An 18,764-nucleotide genomic window follows, 5' to 3' on the forward strand; every position below is an offset into this window, starting at 1 on the left:
CGCCCTGGTGTCTCAGAAGACGAGTGCTGGGGGTGCCCCAAGTGCCGCGGGGGGAGCTAAAGGGAGCTAGAGGGAAAGCCTGTGGTAAAACGTCAGAGAGCGAAACAAATACTTCATCTTCAGAAACTGGAAAACGTGCTGAGCCGGCATGTCATAAAATGCCTTACAGAAAGCCTTTAACGTTTTAAAACTGGGTTTTAAAGTAGATGACACATTAATAGTAGGTTTGGGGGTTTGTTTTTTCTTTTTTTCGGTCTGCGCTGTGTCTTCCTTGTGGTGCTGGCCTTTCTCTAGTTGCAGAGCCGAGGACCATAGAGCTCACAGGCTTCGTTGGCTCAAGGCATGTGGGATCTTAGTTCCTCGACTGGGGATTGAACCCACAGGCCCTGCATTGCACGGCAGATTCTTAACTGCCCAACCACCAGGGAAGTCCCAATAGTCCTTTTAATTGCTTGAATTTCTGATTCTGCTGCTGGTTTCAGATAGAATTTATTTCTCATGAATTAAGATATTTACACTGTGAAACAGAAAGTAAGTATTAGTCACTCAGTCGTGCCCGACTCTTTGCGACCCCATGGGCTGCAGCCCACCAGGCTCCTCTGTCCATGAGATTTTCCAGGCAAGGATACTGGAGTGGGTTGCCATTTCCTTCTCCAGGGGAACTTCCAAACCCAGGGATCGAACCCGGGTCTTCAGCACTGCAGGCAGATTCTTTACTGACCGAGCTATAAGGGAAGCCCCATGAAACAGAAAGGCACCTTTGAAACTTCTTATCAAAAATAAAGCCCAGATACAGCCTCTGAATGTGCATAGAGCTCAACTTGCTGGGTCTTCATGCGCGAGCCAACCATGAATAGCAGTGGAGGCTCTCGCTCCCTGCGTCTGGCTGCTCGGGAGGCAGGAGTGCTTACCTCGTCACACAGTCTTGTGTTGGCGTAACTGTCGTGGGTTACATCCTTTTGAAATAACGGGTGCTCATTCTTCCAAATGACGTTGTGTGTTCTATTCACGTCTTGGTTTCTGTTGAAATGAGTGAGAGGAGAACTGGTCCCGGGATGTCTGATTCGTTTCCGTCTCGTCCCAGCTGCCACTGGGGACACTGAAGCCGGGCCACAGCTGTCACCCCGAAAGGTGGACCACAGCTGGGCAGCGGATGACACTTGTGTTTCTGACCCCAGGCTGCTCACGGACGTGGTGCCCTGGGAGAGTCCGTGAGGTTCCTGCCCAGGCAGCCAGGGGCCCTGAGGTCTGCGTGATGCAAGTTATACGGAATAAACTGCTTATCTGGGGGAGGATTCTGAACGCTTTTTTCCAACATTTCTACCCACCCTTTAGTTTGCAGTCAGCTCCTTCTCCCCGTGGACCCTCAGCCCTTCGCACCCCTGGCCCCGTCTGCCTCCTCCCGGGCCTGGACGGGGAGCAGGCCGCCCCTGGCCCTGCAACCGCCCTGTGGCCTGTGGACTAACGGCAGTTTAGAGAAAAAGCATTTCTTTCAAATGCTGAATTATGAAGGAGTATTGATTGCACGGTGGAAATATCTGGAAGACTACATCTTTTGTCTTCTGGACCAAGGCTCTAACGTGCACAAAATCTTCAAGTCAATTGCATATTGTGAATATAACATTGTTTACTAAATGTACATTTATATTCTGAAACGTTACCCTCCCCTTTGTTTTTTCTCTTGGAAATAACCTCTTCGAGAGTTCGTAGGCAAGTTCTAAAACACTAACCAGAGCTGAGTAGGTCGGGCTTTTTGCCCCTCACTCTCCCTCCGAATAAGATTTTAATTGGCTAAGCTAATATTGGATCCAAGTTCATAAAAGTTTGAAACCAGATCATTAAATGCAAATATGGTCTTCATCCCAAAGACGATAAGAATGCCTCTAAGCGAATATTTTTAACAAGAACGGTTGGACAGTGCTCTCTTGTAAATTTTATCATACCTGAGGCGGTTTTCTTCATTCGATTAGTTGGAAAGCTGAATTTATCCCCAGGCAAACCAGACAGCAAGCCCAGGCTAAATTCAACAACTGGAGCTTAAATTTGGCTTAATATATCCCCACTTGGATCTGCCTGTTTAATTCTCTTTCATATGATAACGTTGGTTTATTCATAGGCTTGACTTGCCACCTGAACAAACTAAAGACCATAACCTTACTCGAAGAGAGTAAGAAAACTTGGCCAAAACCACAGAAATTCCTGAGTCAAAATCAAAAATGCAAACTTGTGAGTCGAAACCTATTCTGGGACGTGACTACGAGAGTGGGGGAGGAGCTTTTCTCTGAAGGCGGACAGGTTTTCCTGCATGTGGACAGGTTGTCTTCTGAGCAGACAGATGGTCTTTATAACAAGGTAAGGACCGAGGCTGCCAAGGCTGGCTGGCCAGGGCCGCTCCAGCTAGAGGTCGTTCCGGCTTATCGAGGACTGTGCGTGTTTGCCCTAAGGATTAAGTCTGTCTGACACACGGTTTCACTTGAAATTTAGGAGGAGACCGGAAAATCGTTCTGTCCTGTGCCGCTTTCAGTTCTGTTTCCTGGTTCAAACTGCCGCGTTAATCCCCAGTCGGAGATTTTTCTTTTTCTTGCCTTCCATTCTGCATGCGTTTAACTTGATAAAACGTACGACCTGCTTCCATTCTTGGTCTTAAAACCCCTGCAGTATGGGCTTCCTTCCGCGTTTTTATCCCCTAGCATTCTGGAAAACACACTGCAGATGTGTGTAGGGAAGGAAGAATGAATGCCCTCTGTCAGCGGTGGTCTGGGCGTGGCCCACAGTGCCCAGACAGGCTTTTCTCAGCATCCTCAGATGACGTGCCGCTTCATAATACCAGGCAAACCAGATGCTGTTCCTTCTGAAGTCCACTGAGCTCAGTTTCATCGTCCCAGAGCCAAACGATAGAAAGGCATCCTGCTGTTGGATCTGAGGTTGGTCATGGGTTTGGGAGGGTCCGATCAGACGTGTTCAGAGGGCCTTCAGACACAGCAAGGCAAAGAGGGATATGTGCGTTAACGTGAGAATGCCTTCTTCCATTCGCCGAATGTGAAGGGGGCTCCGACTTTGCCCAGGCCCCGTGGCAGGACGGGGGAAGGGTGGCCATTGCCAAGGTTGACATCCTGTCTCCACGACTGACAGGTGACCACATGGCACCCAACACCCCCTGCGATGCGCAAACAGCACAGTCCACAGCGATGGGACTGAAGGGGCCCCCTGGAGGCCAGGCTCTCGGGGCCAAGGCCTGGGGACATTGGCTGGTGATTGGGGAAACCCAGAGGCAGAGAGCAGGCCTGGGTACTCAGGGAATGGAGGGCCGTGTTACCACCCAAGTCTGCGATGCCCACTCGCCATTTGGGCAGGAGGTGCAGAAGCCAGAAGGTCCAGAAGCAGTTGGATCTACAGAGTGAAGTCACGCCCTGGAGCTGTCATCCTGGGCCTTGAGTGCGCGGCGAAGGTGGACCCCGGGCAGAGGAAATAAGTGCCCTGCACACAGAAGGTACAGAGGAGCCCGGGGAAGCTGGCGGGCCTGGCACTGCCGTCAGCACACGCAGCCAGCAGCCGGTTCAGAATCTGTGTCCCTAGAAAGCGCAGTACATAGTGGCGCTGGTGCTTTTTGCTTCTGATCATGAAACCGCTCGACACGAAAGAGAAACACACTCTGGCGTGAATTTGATGTGGAAGCATGGAGAGCGTGTCAGAGGCCAAAAGGGGAAGAAGGAAATACTTTGGTCTAGGGCCACACAGCATTGACTCAAGGAGTGTACTCCGCAGTCATCCCTTCCGCACCGGGGAGGGCGCCCGTGTGCTGGCCCCTGGCCCACGTGCCCCTGCCTTCACAGCGCCCCTCGTGAGGGCGACAGGCAAGCTTAAAGATCAGGTAAACACTTTATAAAGAATTAGACGAGTAACTGTATACTGTGAAGTCGGTCAAGCAGGCGTCAACAAGAAGGTGCAGCGTAAGGATGTGAGCGAAGGGGAGCGCGGAAGGGGTAGCGGTCACCCCTCAGCTGCAGGAATCTGGTCCATGGAAGGAACACACGACTCGGAGGCCTGGAGCGCATCGGGGATGGTCTGGTTCTGCAGGTGGTGGTTCTCAGGGCGTTGTGTTATTGTGTTTAAACATCACACGGACAGTACAGTTTTCAGTGTTTAATTGTGGGGAAATATACAGCACATAAAATTTGCTGTTTTCCATTGAATTACAGTTGTGTTAACAATGCTGTTAAAGTCTCAGTTACGTATGTATTCTTCTATGCCTGTTTTTCATAGTCTTTTCCACTGTGGTTTATCACAGGGCGTTGAGCCCAGCTCCGTGTGCTAGGCAGTGGGGCCTCGCTTACCCACCTGCTAACCCCAAACTCCCGACGCATCTTTTGCCCTTGGCAACCGCATGTCTGTCTACGGAGCATAAACTTCCTCACCTTTGCCCTTCTTAAGTGGGCAGTTCAAGGATGTTAGGTGCATCTACGTCGGTGTCCGTCAGTGTCCCGAACTCCTTCCATTTTGCAGAACTCTGAACCCGTTAGACACCCCCACCTGCTGTCCCCCGGGCCCTGGCAGCCCCCCACACTACCGTCTATGGATCGGATGCCGCGGGCATGCAGGTGAGCGGAGGCCTGCAGCACCTGTCCCTTTGTGACTGGCCTCTCGCACCCGGCGCGGCGTCCTCAAGGTTCCCCCGCGTCGTCCCCTGTGTCAGAATGTCCCTCCTTCCTAAGCGGTCACTGTTTCACTGAATCCACAGACCCTGCTTTTTATTCCTTTACCCATTAACAGGCACTGCGGTTGCTGCATATGGTGCAGAGACACGTGTCACTCCTTGTGTGTTAACAGCGCAAATCCAGCGCCTTCCTTCCAGAGCTTGGCTTCATAGGCACGCAGTTATGGACTCTTAGGGCTGGGGCGATGGGAGATGATCAAGTGCAGCCCTTGCCCTTTGTGGCCCCAAAGAGCGATGCGCCCGTGATCTCACAGTTAGAGACAGGATCGGGACCAGAAGCGTGACGTTTGGTTAGTGTGCTGTGTTCTTTTCCGCTGGGGAAAAAGCTGCTGCCGGTTAGGGGTGACGAACTCTGAACGCAAAGCTGACGCACGCGTGGGCCCCGCAGGTGGCGTTCTTTTTGCAGTGGCGCTTCCTGAGCCTGCGCTTTCGGCAGCTCCGGGAGGCGCCGCGTTAGCAGCTTTTTGTGAAGCATCGTACATGTTTGGGGAAACTGCACTTCAAAGTTAAGAAAAGGGAGTGGCAAGTAAGTCTCTAACTGAAACTTAAGGCTTGGCCGTGTTTTTCTAAATATTATTTGTGAATGAGAATGGGATCTATGTGCAAGGAATCCTCTGCCTTTCATTGATTTTGGAAAACATGAGAGATACTGTTCTGTCCATGAAACAGCCCCAGTGTTAAGGCTGGGGTGGGGTGGTGCGCAGAAAAGCCCTCCAGGAGGGTACCCATGACTCTGGTCTCTGCTCAGTGTCACTGCAGCTGTTTATAACTGTGACCTGGGGCATTATGACGATTAAGGTGTCTAAGAACTGAGCTGAACTGAATACATAAATATGGGCTAGTGTTAAACAGCCCACCTGTCAGTGCAGGAGACGTGAGAGACGCTGGTTGGATCCCTGGGTCCGGAAGATCCCCTGGAGAAGGAAACGGCAACCCACTCCAGGATTCTTGCCTGCAGAATTCCGTGGACAGAGGAGCCTGGCGGGCAGCAGTCCATGGGGTCAACAAAGAGTTGGACATGACTGAAGCAACGTAGCATGCATCAGTATGAGTGTCAGGGGCATGTTACTTCATTCAGATTCTCTGAAAACTGTTCATTCACAGACCCTGAGACCCTTTAGAAGCTGGGCTATTGGACCACCCGGTACGTCCCATTCTGAAACCCCCTTAGGTGGCAAGAACTTGGGGCTCTGTGACACATTCACAGGCTTAAGAGGTCTGTGAAAACATCCTTTGCAGGTTGACTAATGCGGGCTGAATGTTAGCCATTTCCGCATTCTCTGGGTCTGTCCTTAACTTAGAAATCATGGAAAAGCTATTTAATCTTTCCGAGTCTAACTCTCATAACCCATAATGCCTTCTCACGAGAGAATCTTTGGCGAGTTGGTAGTCTTCAGACTCCCAGCCCCGGCCCCTTCTCGTCTCTCTCCACACACTCCCCCGACTCCTGGGGTCTCATCCTCACCTACCACTGATGGCTTCCACATCTGGACACCAGTCCAGCTTCCCTGCTGAGTCTGGACCCCGCCCCCCCCCCGCCTCCAGCTGTTTGCCCTGCATCCCCGGGGACGCCCACCTGCCCCTGAACTCACCACATCCTACGCCTCTTCCTCTCCTCCTGCCGGGGGCAGGGGTGAAGGTGCCCACCACTCTCTCCCTTGACCGACACCCAGACCACCAGCCAGGGCCTCTGCTCTCTCCCACTCCTGATTAAGCCGGGCCGGCAGGCCCTGCAGCGTGACCACCTGGATGGCCTTCGAGTCCATCCCCACCCCTGTGACCACCGAGTTTGGCGCCTATGGTCCTGCACACACCTGCTGTTTCCCACTCGGAGAGCTGACCACGTCCTTCCTTCCTTCCCATCTTGCAGTGCTTCTGTGTGGCTTCCAGAACAAAAGACAGACTCTTGTGTACAGCACCGCCCACCCCAAACTTCGCGGTCCACCCCTGTGTACCCCTCCCGCTGCTGTGCCCACTGCCCGCGCCCCGCAGGCCTTCACAGAAGCTGAGCTGCTCCGGGGACCCATTCCCTGTCTCCGGGGCTCTGTGTGCCGGTCTCTGCTCTCACTTCCCCATGTTGCTCAGCTCACTCTGCTCAGCTCACTCTGCCTCGTTTCTCGAAAGCTCCCAGACGTCACCTCCCCCGAGAACGCTGCTTGGCCCTCGGCCCTGTGTGTGCCCGGGGCACCCGCTGTTTGTCCCTAGCACTTGACCCAGAGTCTGTCTTTTATTCCTATATCTTCATCATCTCACACAGGGCTGAGTGAACGAATGAATTCATAGACGGTGTATACATAAGGTGTGAAGTAGTAAAGCGCGGTAGGGTGCTTTGTCATTTATAAAGCACCAGCTAGTTGTAAAGAGATCCAACCGGTCCATCCTAAAGGAAATCAGTCCCAGATGTTCATTGGAAGGACTGATGCTGAAGCTGCAGTACTTTGGCCACCTGATGGGAAGAGCTGACTCATTTGAAAAGACCCTGTTGCCGGGAAAGATTGAAGGTGGGAGCAGATGGGGACGACAGAGGATGAGAGGGTTGGATGGCATCACGGACGTGATGAACATGAGTTTGAGTAAACTCCGGGAGTTGGTGATGGACAGGGAGGCCTGGCCTGCTGCAGTCCATGGGGTCACAAAGAGTCGGACATAACTGAGGGACTGAACTGAACTGAGCAAGTTGTACGGGCTCATTTTTATGTACAAAAATAATACATATCCTATATGCCCACATTTCTACACTCAGTTCCCACCCAAGACTTGGATTGTTTTGTTCTGTGAAGACGCTGGATTGTCTGTTCTGGCCGCTACCAATAGCTCATGGCTAATATTCATACACATGTGTACACAGACACAGATTCGTATAAAGGGCTTCAGTTCAGTTCAGTCGCTCAGTCGTGTCTGACGCTTTGCAACCCCATGAATCGAACCACGACAGGCCTCCCTGTCCATCACCAACTCCCAGAGTTCACTCAAACTCATGTGCATCAAGTCGGTGATGCCATCCAGCCATCTCATCCTCTGCTGTCCCCTTCTCCTCCTGCCCCCAATCCCTCCCAGCATCAGGGTCTTTTCCAGTGAGTCAGCTCTTCGCATCAGGTGGACAAAGTATTGGAGTTTCAGCCTCAGCATCAGTCCTTCCAGTGAACACCCAGGGCTGGTCTCCTTTAGGATGGACTGGTTGGATCTCCTTGCAGTCCAAGGGACTCTCAAGAGTCTTCTCCAACACCACAGTTCAAAAACATCAATTCTTCGGCACTCAGCTTTCTTCACAGTCCAACTCTCATATCCATACATGACCACAGGAAAAACCATAGCCTTTAGATGGACCTTTGTTGGCAAAATATTATCTCTGCTTTTTAATATGCTGTCTAGGTTGGTCATAACTTTCCTTCCAAGGAGTAAGCGTCTTGTAATTTCATGGCTGCAGTCACCATCTGCAGTGACTTGGGAGCCCCCAAAAATAAAGTCAGCCATTGTTTCCACTGTTTCCCCATCTATTTCCCATGAAGTGATGGGACCAGATGCCATGATCTTCGTTTTCTGAATGTTGAGCTTTAAGCCAACTTTTTCACTCTCCTCTTTCACTTTCATCAAGAGGCTTTTTAGTTCCTCTTCACTTTCTGCCATAAGGGTGGTGTCATCTGCATATCTGAAGTTATTGATATTTCTCCCGGCAATCTTGATTCCAGCTTGTGCTTCTTCCAGCCCAGCATTTCTCATGATGTACCCTGCATAGAAGTTAAATAAGCAGGGTGGCAATATACAGCCTTGACGTACTCCTTTTCCTGTTTGGAACCAGTCTGTTGTTCCATGTCCAGTTCCTGTTGCTTCCTGACCTGCATATAGGTTTCTCAAGAGGCAGGTCAGGTGGTCTGTATTCCCATCTCTTTCAGAATTTTCCACAGTTTATTGTGATCCACATAGTCAAAGGCTTTGGCATAGTCAATAAAGCAGAAATAGATGTTTTTCTGGAACTCTCTTGCTTTTTCCATGATCCAGTGGATGTTGGCGATTTGATCTCTGGTTCCTCTGCCTTTTCTAAAACCAGCTTGAACATCTGGAGGTTCACGGTTCACATATTGCTGAAGCCTGGCTTGGAGAATTTTGAGCATTACTTTCCTAGCGTGTGAGATGAGTGCAATTGTGCATAGTTTGAGCATTCTTTGGCATTGCCTTTCTTTGGGATTGGAATGAGAACTGACCTTTTCCAGTCCTGTGGCCACTGCTGAGTTTTCCAAATGTGCTGGCATATTGAGTGCAGCACTTTCACAGCATCATCTTTCAGGATTTGAAATAGCTCTCAGCTGGAATTCCATCCCCTCCACTAGCTTTGTAAAGGACTTAATAGTAGTTAATTTAAAGTCTTGAGTTTCAGTTTTGCGGGAAACAAGTGTAGACTCTAAATGCAGGCGCCGTCACTGGGAGTGTCCTGTCTGCCCGTCTCCGACCCAACAGCCCTCGCTCTTTATTCAGGCCACTTGCTTCACAGGAAAAGAGCTAGCCTGCTGCTGCTGCTGCTGAGTCGCTTCAGTCGTTTCCGACGCTGTGCGACCCCACAGGCGGCAGCCCACCAGGCTCCCCCGTCCCTGGGATTCTCCAGGCAAGAACACTGGAGTGGGTTGCCATTTCCTTCTCTAGCATGTTGCTCTGCAAAAGTTGCTACCAAATTATTTCTACAAATTATTTAAGGTTAGCCCTTTAAAAATAATTTAAAAATGAATTCCCAAGAGAAAATTCATTTGCTTTCTCCTCTGCTGACGTTATCAGAGGAAAAGGTCTTTGCGGGACAAGTCGAGAGCCAGTTTAGAGGTCGCCCCTCAAAAAGCCTCAAAGGGAAGTATTCTCCAGATGCGAAGTGGTACCTCTTCCCCCCACTTTTGTATCTTTGAAAGGACCGGATGAGACTTCTTTTTTTCCCCCAATGTGCGGAAAGTTAACCAAGATAATTATATTCTCCGGCCGTTTGAGCCCCCCAGTCCCCAGCCCTTGCTCTGCAGAGAACCGGTCTCCCAAAAGAGCGTGCTGTACGGGAGCCGCGCCATGTGGCAGAGACCAGGGCGGCAGAAACCAGCGTCTTCAGCTTCAGGAGGAGGCTGAACGCTGCGTGCGACCGAAAAGCCAGCGGTAATGTATTCAAGGAGACCTAAGGGTTTACTTTCCAATAAGGATGGAGGGGCCCTGGGCCCCCACTGTGAGCTGATCATCAGGCTGCTCCATATAACAAGTCGGTAATTAGTCCCTGAGTGAGTAAAGCAGAACAGAGGATAGGAGATTGATACTTAGAGGAGAAGCTCAAAATGCTTTTTTGCCGGTCATCAAAATTTAAAGGCGGGGGAGAAAGGGTTGGGGGTGCCTCTGCCTGTTTACGTACTGTTTCCGACTCAGAATTTGTAATGATGGGGTTCATTAACTTGCGTTTCTAAATTGTATTAAGATGAAGCTTCCATCAGTTTCAAAGAAACGTGTAGCGTGCCAAATGCAGGAGGCTCGGGGATCGGCGTGACGCCCCAGAAGAGCTGGCGGCAGATTTTGCTCTCCTGTCGATCTCCCCGGCTGGGCCTCCTCAAACCCATATGTGGGCAAGGCTGTTTCATCTGGGAGCTGAAGAGCAAGCCCCAAAAAGCAGATTTCCAAGGACCCCAGAACGTGGCATAATTTGTCCAAACTTTGCTTTCCCATATAATTAGCTATCCGTTCATTCACGAGTTTCCAGCGTCATGGACTCCTGCTAGAGATGAGTTAAGGCCCCCGAGGCATGCCAGCACCCATTCATCACTTGTAGAGTGGGGCTTGATTTGTAAGGCGGCGTCACAGAGAAAATGACTAGCATTTTAAAGGTATTTCATGTTTCGTGTTTTAGGATAGGGCATGAATTAGCCTAAACATGAATTCCGTGAGCACAGTTTAATCTGGTCTCTTCCTAAAAAGTACCCACAGTGGCCTCTGTGGAAGAGAAGACTCCCAGTCTTCGGAGAGGCGGTGGCACTGTGTTTCGGCACTTTTCATCTCTACTTGCTCGCTTTCTTGAATTCGCAGTTTTTGAAGGTTACATTCCATTCGTCGTCACTGTGATGTCCTGGCTGTGCTCCGGTGTTGGAGGGCGTATCTCGCCCCTACCCTCTTCCCTCTCCCCACTGGTAGGCACCAGGCTGTTCCTCGTGTCTGCAAGCCTGTTTCCTTTTGTTGTTATTAAATTCACTAGTTTGCTGCATTTTAGATTCCACAGACAAGTGATATCACACAGTGTGTCTTTCTCTTTATGACTTACTTCACTAAGAATAATGCCCTCCACGTCTATCCGTGTTATTGCAAATGGCAGAATCTCATTCTTTGCTACAGCTGGGGAGTGTTCCATTATTCCGTTCAGTTCAGTCTCTCAGTCGTGTCCAGCTCTTTGCGACTCCATGGACCGCAGCACGCCAGGCCTCTCTGTCCATGAGCAACTCCCAGAGCTTGCTCAAACTCATACCCATCGAGTCAGTGATGCCATCCAACCATCTCATCCTCTGTCATCCCCTTCTCCTTCCTTCAGTCTTTCCAGTATCAGGGTGTTTCCCAATGAGTCAGCTCTTTGCATCAGGTGGCCAAAGTATTGGCGTTTCAACTTCTGCGTCAGTCCTTCCAATGAACACCCAGGACTGATCTCCTTTAGGATAGGCTGGCTGGATATCCTTGCAGTCCAAGGGACTCTCAAGAGTCTTCTCCAACACTACAGTTCAAAAGCATCAATTCTTTGGCACTCAGCTTGCTTTATGGGCCAACTCTCATATCCACACATGACTACTGGAAAAACCATAGCTTTGACTAGATGGACCATTGTTGGCCAAGTCTTCCATTATGCACATATGTATATGTTGTTCAGTCACGCAGCCATGTCCGGCTCTTTGCAACCCCGTGGACCACAGCATACCAGGCTTCCCTGTCCTTCGCCATCTCCCAGAGTTTGCTTGAGCTCATTAGACCTTCTTTACCGTCTGTAGATGGACCCCTAGGTTGCTTCCACATCTCAGTATTGTAAATAGTGCCGCTATGAACATTGGGGTGCGTGTGTCTTTTCCAATTATTGTTTTCATTTTCTTCAAATACGTACCCAGGAGTGGAATTTCTGGGTCATGTGGTAGCTGCATTTTTAGTTTTTTGAGAAACCTCCATCCTGTCCTGTCGGACAGGAAATACGGAGACTCAAGAACAAGGGGCCACATCCCACACCCAGATGAGGGCGTGGGCACGTTCTCCCTAGAGCAAAACTGACCCCCGTTGTCAGAACACGTGAACTCAGCCTTGGTTATTCAGATCATAAAAAGGCTCACCAAGCATTCTTGAGTAGAACACACTAGTACATTTAAACTGTTTCTCTTCAGGGAGAGATTTATGGTATAAGTCGACTTCTGAAAGCCAGTGTCAAGCTAGAAAAAGAAAGGAAACCGACTTAGCAGCTACATAGCGGCTCAAGGGTTTCCCTGGTGGTTCAGTGGTGAAGAATCCGCCTGCTACAGAAGGAGGTGCGGGAGACTCAGGTTCGACCCCTGGATGGGAAGACCCTCTGGAGGAGGAAATGTCAACCCGCTCCAGTATTCTTGCTGGAATAATCCCACGGACAGAGGAGCCTTACGGGCTGCAGTCCATGGGGTCGCAGAGAGCCAGGCAGGAGCGGCATAAAGATACGCAGCAGCTAACGTAATGGGTCATTTTACAATTGAGTGATTTTCGGACAGATACACCTAAATATAAAGCAAACAATTGGAGAAACCTCTGGGGAGGCCTTGACTAAAAGATAACACAGTTCTCATCTCAAGATGCTGGCAGTTTCCATGGGGAAATGGGCGATTAATAAAAGAGGACAAGATGCTGTGAGCGAGACAGAGCTGGGACAGATCGGCCAGAGCTGGGATTAGGAAGCTTCTTGGTCAGTGGATGCGAGGAACTCAGTCAAGATGTTTTTCTTTCTTTCCTTCCTTCCTTTCTTTCTCTCTCTTTCTTTCTTTCACTACATAGCTTTAATATCAGAGTCACTGCCACTGAATTACAAACTGCCTGTATAGACAGAGAAACAAAGTGGGCATTCAGTAAGTAGGTACGTTTGGGACAACCAGCAGCGTAACTTCTGTTACAGTTAATGATAAACACAGTAAACAGGATTTTCCCTCAGAAGGACAGTTGCATGTGGTTTTAAACTTCGGGGAGTTTGGACCAGTATTCTTAGAAATTATCCAGCACATGCTGACCTGAAGACTTTAAATGTTTATCTGTAACAAGAGTAAGTGATTTAACCAGCGCCTACGACCCGTCCTTTGCTTTCTGTTTCTTAGCAGTTCATTGTGTTTGTTTTGCTTTTATTAAGAGAGTGGCGTAATTTATCACAGAAGGCTGAACCTTATTCTCAAAAAATACATTTATCAAAAAAAGGTTTCAAAAACAACTTTCCGAAAAGACTGTTGTTCATTTATCTTGCGTTTTATACTGTGCAAATTCCTGCACCCTCCCTATGAATCTCGGTGACTTTTGTTAGCGTTTCTTGCTGTGACAATATCTGTCATTGTAGCATAAAATAATACTTCGATTTTTTTTCCTATGATTGTGTTAAAATCACTATAACACTGGAACTTGCTTTTCTTTTTTTTTTTTTTCCTTTCAACTTCTTAGTAGTATATAAAAGAGAAAACTAAATTATTCCTTAGGTGTTAGGCTTTAATGTTTTGTTTAGGTTGAGCAGGAGGGTAAAGAGAAGCAGCACTAAGAAACTGGTCAGAATTCAGATGAACGATTTTGGAATCACTGGCTCTCTGCCATGATGCCTTAGGAAGGACCAGTGTCTGTAACCAGGGTGTGCACCTCTGAAATGCAAACAGTGTGGCAGAGAACCAGGCTGACATGAATGTGGATTTTTCTGTCATCTGTCTTGGTACAGCATATTCAAGGGATTTCCAGTTGTTTGCATCTTATAATGTTGAACCAGATATAACTAATAAGTATCTTAATTGAATTCTAAGACACTATGGATGAGATCGATGGAAAACGCATTATTAACTTGTGCCGCCTGCGTAGTGTCTGGTGGACAACACCTTGGAAGGCGAAGCTCCTCATCGGGTAGCAGTTGTCTGTGCATCTCGTTAATGAATGATCGGGTATTTTTGACTCCCCCATTGCACTTTGAAGTAGATGTGATCGTACCAGTGCCCATGCTATTTCGGTACTAATTCCCCATTGTTTTTAATTTGGGGCAGAGATTTGAGGACGGAATTGGGGAAGCATGCTTCATGCAAAGTTACGGCTCAAAATGTAAACACCGAAATCATCCTGGGCACGTTTCAACAGCACATGTGAGGCAGCCTGTTGTCGCAGCACGTAGAGACACCGAAAGGGCCGTGCACGTGTGTACTGACTAAGTGTCACAATGTACGGTGGCAAAAACACGGGACGCAACTTGGTGACTCAGCGGGGTTTGGTGCGTTTAACCTTTCAGCCATAGTATTATTTGGTTTTCTATGGAATCATTCTTATTTATTTTTGTCCAATTAGAAGATAAAGCAGGGAGAGAGGTGCCTGCGTCTGTTTACTTTTTCAGCACGGATGATGTATGTAAACACGCACACGCGTATCTGTAGATTTCTCCCAGAGGCGTCTGTCTACACACCATAAACAAGTTGTACAGTTCCCATAAACAGACTCCAGAAGAGAAATTCCACCATGACCATTTCCCTGCTCAGTGTCTGTGTGTCTGTGCCTGTCAGTCTGTCTTTTAACTCTGTTGCCCTCTTACTCCACATTATGAGGACCTGCAGGGCGAGGATCCTTAGGAATCAGGCCAGGTGGATTGTCTGAATCCATCCCCTCTGTGGGAATGGCTCGTGTCTAGAAGGGGGAAAAAAAGCAATGTATCAACTGCAGAAACCACATTCAGGTTAAAGGGCACCGGCCATCCTGCTTGCACTGTGCCTAAAGGACGAAGCTTTCATCTGATAAAGATCATTAGTCACCGAGACACATATTTTAGAGAGTTCCCAGCAGCGACAGCTCCACTGGCAGTCACTGGAGTGTACCAGATGGTTCATTAGCATGGGCTAGACAAGTCAGAAGCTTTCAGAACCATCCAGGAAATGTCAAACAGAAACAAGAACCCTGTCACTTTTTATTAGAATTAACTACATCATAGCCTGGACACAGATTTCACCTTGGGTCAGAAAAATTAATACAGAGTTGTATGCATTGTGTCATATACTGGGTTAAGATCAGTCTTCCTCAAGGGACTCATTTGGTGGTAATATATTATGACCCTTCTACTTTCGGAATCCTCAAACCTTTTCTTTTGTGAGATATGAAAAGAACTGACCTTGCTCAAAACCCACTGGTGTCTAATTGACTGGAGGCATAGGCAGAATTTCCACAGGACATTCTTCTAAAGCACGTTTGTGACCGTCTCCTCAGGCAGTCTCCGTGAGTGGGGCTGACCGACCGTCCAGCGGTGCGTCGAGTGGGCTTTATGTCAGGAGGAAAATGCAACCCCGAATTGAACACTGCTATAAACAGGAATTAAAACACCATTGAAATATTGTGTGTGTGTTTTTTTTTTTTTTAATCCAGATGTCAAAAACCTGGAGAACTCCCAGCTGGTGGAAGGCGTCCAGGAGCAGGTCAACGCCGCCCTGCTGGACTATACCGTGTGCAACTACCCGCAGCAGGCAGAGAAGTTCGGGCAGCTGCTGCTCCGCCTCCCGGAGATCCGGGCCATCAGCATGCAGGCCGAGGAGTACCTGTACTACAAGCACCTGAACGGGGACGTCCCCTACAACAACCTGCTGATCGAGATGCTGCACGCAAAACGAGCATAGTCCCAGCCGCCACGAGCTCGGCTTCGCAACAGAACAGAGATCGGTGGGGTGGGGGAGGAGAAGAACAGGAAGAAAGGGAAAAAAAAAATACTCTGAACGGCTCCAAGCAACATGAATTGAACACTTGGTTTAAAGATACTGAATTTAATAAGGCATAGTAGCCAGATACTGAATAGCCAATAAATGATGTATCAGGGTGTTTGTATCGCAAACTGTGAATCAAATGCGTCCCATCCCCAAAGCGTCCTGTGCAAAAGACACTGGAGCGGAGTGGACTGAACCCACAGACGGATCCCAACGCCACGTCAGGCTGGGAACGGACAGAAGCTTTCTTGCATATTGAAACTGATCTCCGCTGTGAAGAAATCTAGGAACTGATCTGTGTTCTTCGTTAGGCTTATATGGCAGGGAATTTGAGCTTACAGACTTCCTCCGTGGTAAAGCTGAACTGAAACCATCCTCAAGAATCCTTCAGCTGCACCGATAACAGCCTTCTCTTCCTTCCAAGGACCCGGCACCTTCTGTCCTGTGATCCCGGAGTCTGTACCGAGGACCTGTGCTCAGCCGCACCCCCCAGGAGCTCCGCCGAACCTTGAAAAGCCTATTCTTGACTGTCTGTATCTGAGACCTGCCAACAGCTAATAAGAACAGTCCACTGATACGTGAGCTTGCCATTTTGACTATGTTCTGGTTTGTTTTGTCATGTGTTCATAATGTTTGGGGAAAAAAAAAAAAGCAAGCAGTGTCCCTCTTCTGATCCTATTACAAGCGCTCATTAATATTAAGGGTAGTGACTACAAACTTTTAAAGCTTTAGCTTTAGCATTACTGGATTTCATAAAAAATCCCAGCAGAAAGGCTTATTAGGATACATCAGCCTTTTTAACCATCAAGGTTTGTAGTTCATTAAAAAAATACAATAGGAAACATATTTTGCTGGAATGTCAAACAGTCACCGTTCTGAACAGGAAAACAACACGGAAGCATGTTAAGCTATGCAAGATAAAGGCGGGGGTGAGCAGACACAGTGATGGCCGTGTTGCAGTTGACCATCCCCTGAACGTAGAGAGGAAACGGTGAGCCTGGAAAGAGAGTTCTTCCCCAGTAGGGAAGGGAAGAGAGTGATAGTGACCTTTCTAAGTCGCTACGTAGACCAAAGTCTGCTATAGAACAAATACGGGAGGACAGAGAACTGTGAAACAGTCTCCAGACCACGCTGTCAGTATTATCAACAGGCGATGCCAGAGACACGGAAGTCTTGCCTTACTTCACAATTCTCAAAGGTAGCAGATGTGGATCAACACTTGTTTAAAATAAAGTATTACTACTTTAAAGTCCAATGAAATAGAGTGTTTACATTCCTTAGGGCCTCTGGGGGGAGGGGGGAACTGTGATGTAACGAAAGAGCTGAAGTAGCAATTCCTTACTGTTATTTTTCTGATCGGTAATTATTTTTAACAGTACTTACTTATTGTATGTCGTGAGACACTAAAATCAGAAACGGGGATCTCATTTAGATTTTAATTTTTTTTTTTTTTTTGAGAGTATTGGCGGCACAATCACTTGTAGAAACTGTAAAAAAAAATGAAAGTATCTCCTAGTCCCTTAATTTTTTCATAAATGTTTCTGGCTTTTGAATAGTTTATTTATATTGTATATCATAGGTTCAACTGTAGACAATTATGATGCTAATTTATTGTTCCTTGGTTTCACCTTTGTCTAAAATATAGCCAAGACTGAAGAAACCAAATCTATGTGTTTATTGTAGCATGTCAAGGTAGTGGAACATAGTTCAGAGACAGAGAGGGGTCTTAATGAATTTAAATCATTCACTTGATTAAATGTCTGTAAATCTTCACGGTTCTTACCGTAGTTTATTTAATGTCTATTGTAAATTATGTGACTTGTAGCTTCCTCTGTTTTCTAGTAAATTTAACAAGGGTGGAGTCTTATCTGGTTTTCTTTCTAAGCGTTGTAAGTTGTATACCAAAGATATTAGTTATTACTTCTGTGAGTACAGAGAAGACTATTTTATTATTTTTATTAATCACCTCTAACACACGTCCAAGTGAAGGGTACCCATAGCTAAGCTGGGCGTCCATAGCTCGTCACTCAGAGGACACCTGTGTTGTCTTCACAGATCAAAGGACAACAGGAAGATAGTTGATCACAGTCCATACCCAAAGCAGTAAATAGAGCAGCATCTTTACTCTCTCCAAGTTGGAAGAGAAAAGTGTCAACAGTTTATGAGATGGTTCCATCACTATATGTGGAACATAGGTTGAGACAATTTCTAGGTCTGGGAGATAGTTATTTGGAGGGTCCTTAACATTGCAAAAAGAAAAAGATTTTTTTTCAAAAACAAATACATTGATCCCAAAAGTCCAAGTTTTATTTTAAATGTACAGTATTCCCCACTGACTATTTTATCTAAACAAGGCCACATATTATTGTGTTGTTAACCTAATAAATTACACCATGAGAACAGTTAGAAAGATGGGGAACATAGAGAGTTAAGCCACGCTTATGGTGACATTAAAGACAGAAGCTGATAAACAAGAATGCCACTTGGTCCATGGCGCATGCAGACTTTCTCTAGTGTTTGTCATTAGCTGGGCTGCAACCAGACCTTGGCTTAGCCACTCCCTTATCAGCTGCAGGATTCACTAGTAAAGGCAGACTCGGATAGGAAGGTTTAGGGCTTGGCCGGGTTCACTGTCGTTGGTCTGTGTTTATAAACAGACAGGATATTTATCCTACGGATCTTCTGCTGCCCCCTGGATCTGAATCCACGCGATATCGAGAGTGTGAAGTCAGTTCCTCGCTGACATTACTTAACTGTATCCGTGAAATCAAATTGTCATGTTGGTTCCTGCCAGGAATTTCTCAACAAAATGGAATTTTTTTTTCAGAATTTCAATAAATATTGATATGCCCAGCCTGATCATTTTTAAAAGTTTTTATGGTGTCCTCATTCTACAGGGTTCTAAAGCATCTAAAGTAACTGAGACCCTTGACTGGGAGTGGAGTCAGAAGAATTCCACACGCACAGACACTGTCCTCAGTGGGGAACTGGAAGCATTGAACTCAGCCTGTGCGTCACCTCTCCATACGTAAAATACAGCGTTTTGTATCACTTACTGTTACAGCGGATGGCAGTATCCTACAGGATCTGTCTTTGTAGCCCTCCCTGTGCCCTAGTCATTTTCCCAGGTGTTCGGT

The 18,764-nt window shown here is 47.7% G+C and overlaps 1 protein-coding gene across 8 annotated transcripts in view; it reads left to right on the forward strand.

The window, feature by feature from the left end:
* Window positions 1-18,486, forward strand: part of NR5A2 (nuclear receptor subfamily 5 group A member 2) — a 127,719-nt gene extending 109,233 nt beyond the window's left edge. For 7 of the 8 annotated variants that reach the window (XM_027975556.3, XM_027975555.3, XM_027975554.3 and 4 more), the window contains one exon: window positions 15,296-18,486. In XM_027975556.3, the coding sequence (XP_027831357.1) occupies window positions 15,296-15,543 (248 nt within the window). In that variant the 3' untranslated portion in view covers window positions 15,544-18,486. 8 annotated transcript variants of the gene reach the window in all.
* Window positions 18,487-18,764: the final 278 nt, after the last annotated feature.

Source organism: Ovis aries, chromosome 12 (genome assembly GCF_016772045.2).
Source record: "Ovis aries strain OAR_USU_Benz2616 breed Rambouillet chromosome 12, ARS-UI_Ramb_v3.0, whole genome shotgun sequence".
In the NCBI taxonomy this organism is placed as follows: Eukaryota; Metazoa; Chordata; class Mammalia; order Artiodactyla; family Bovidae; genus Ovis; species Ovis aries.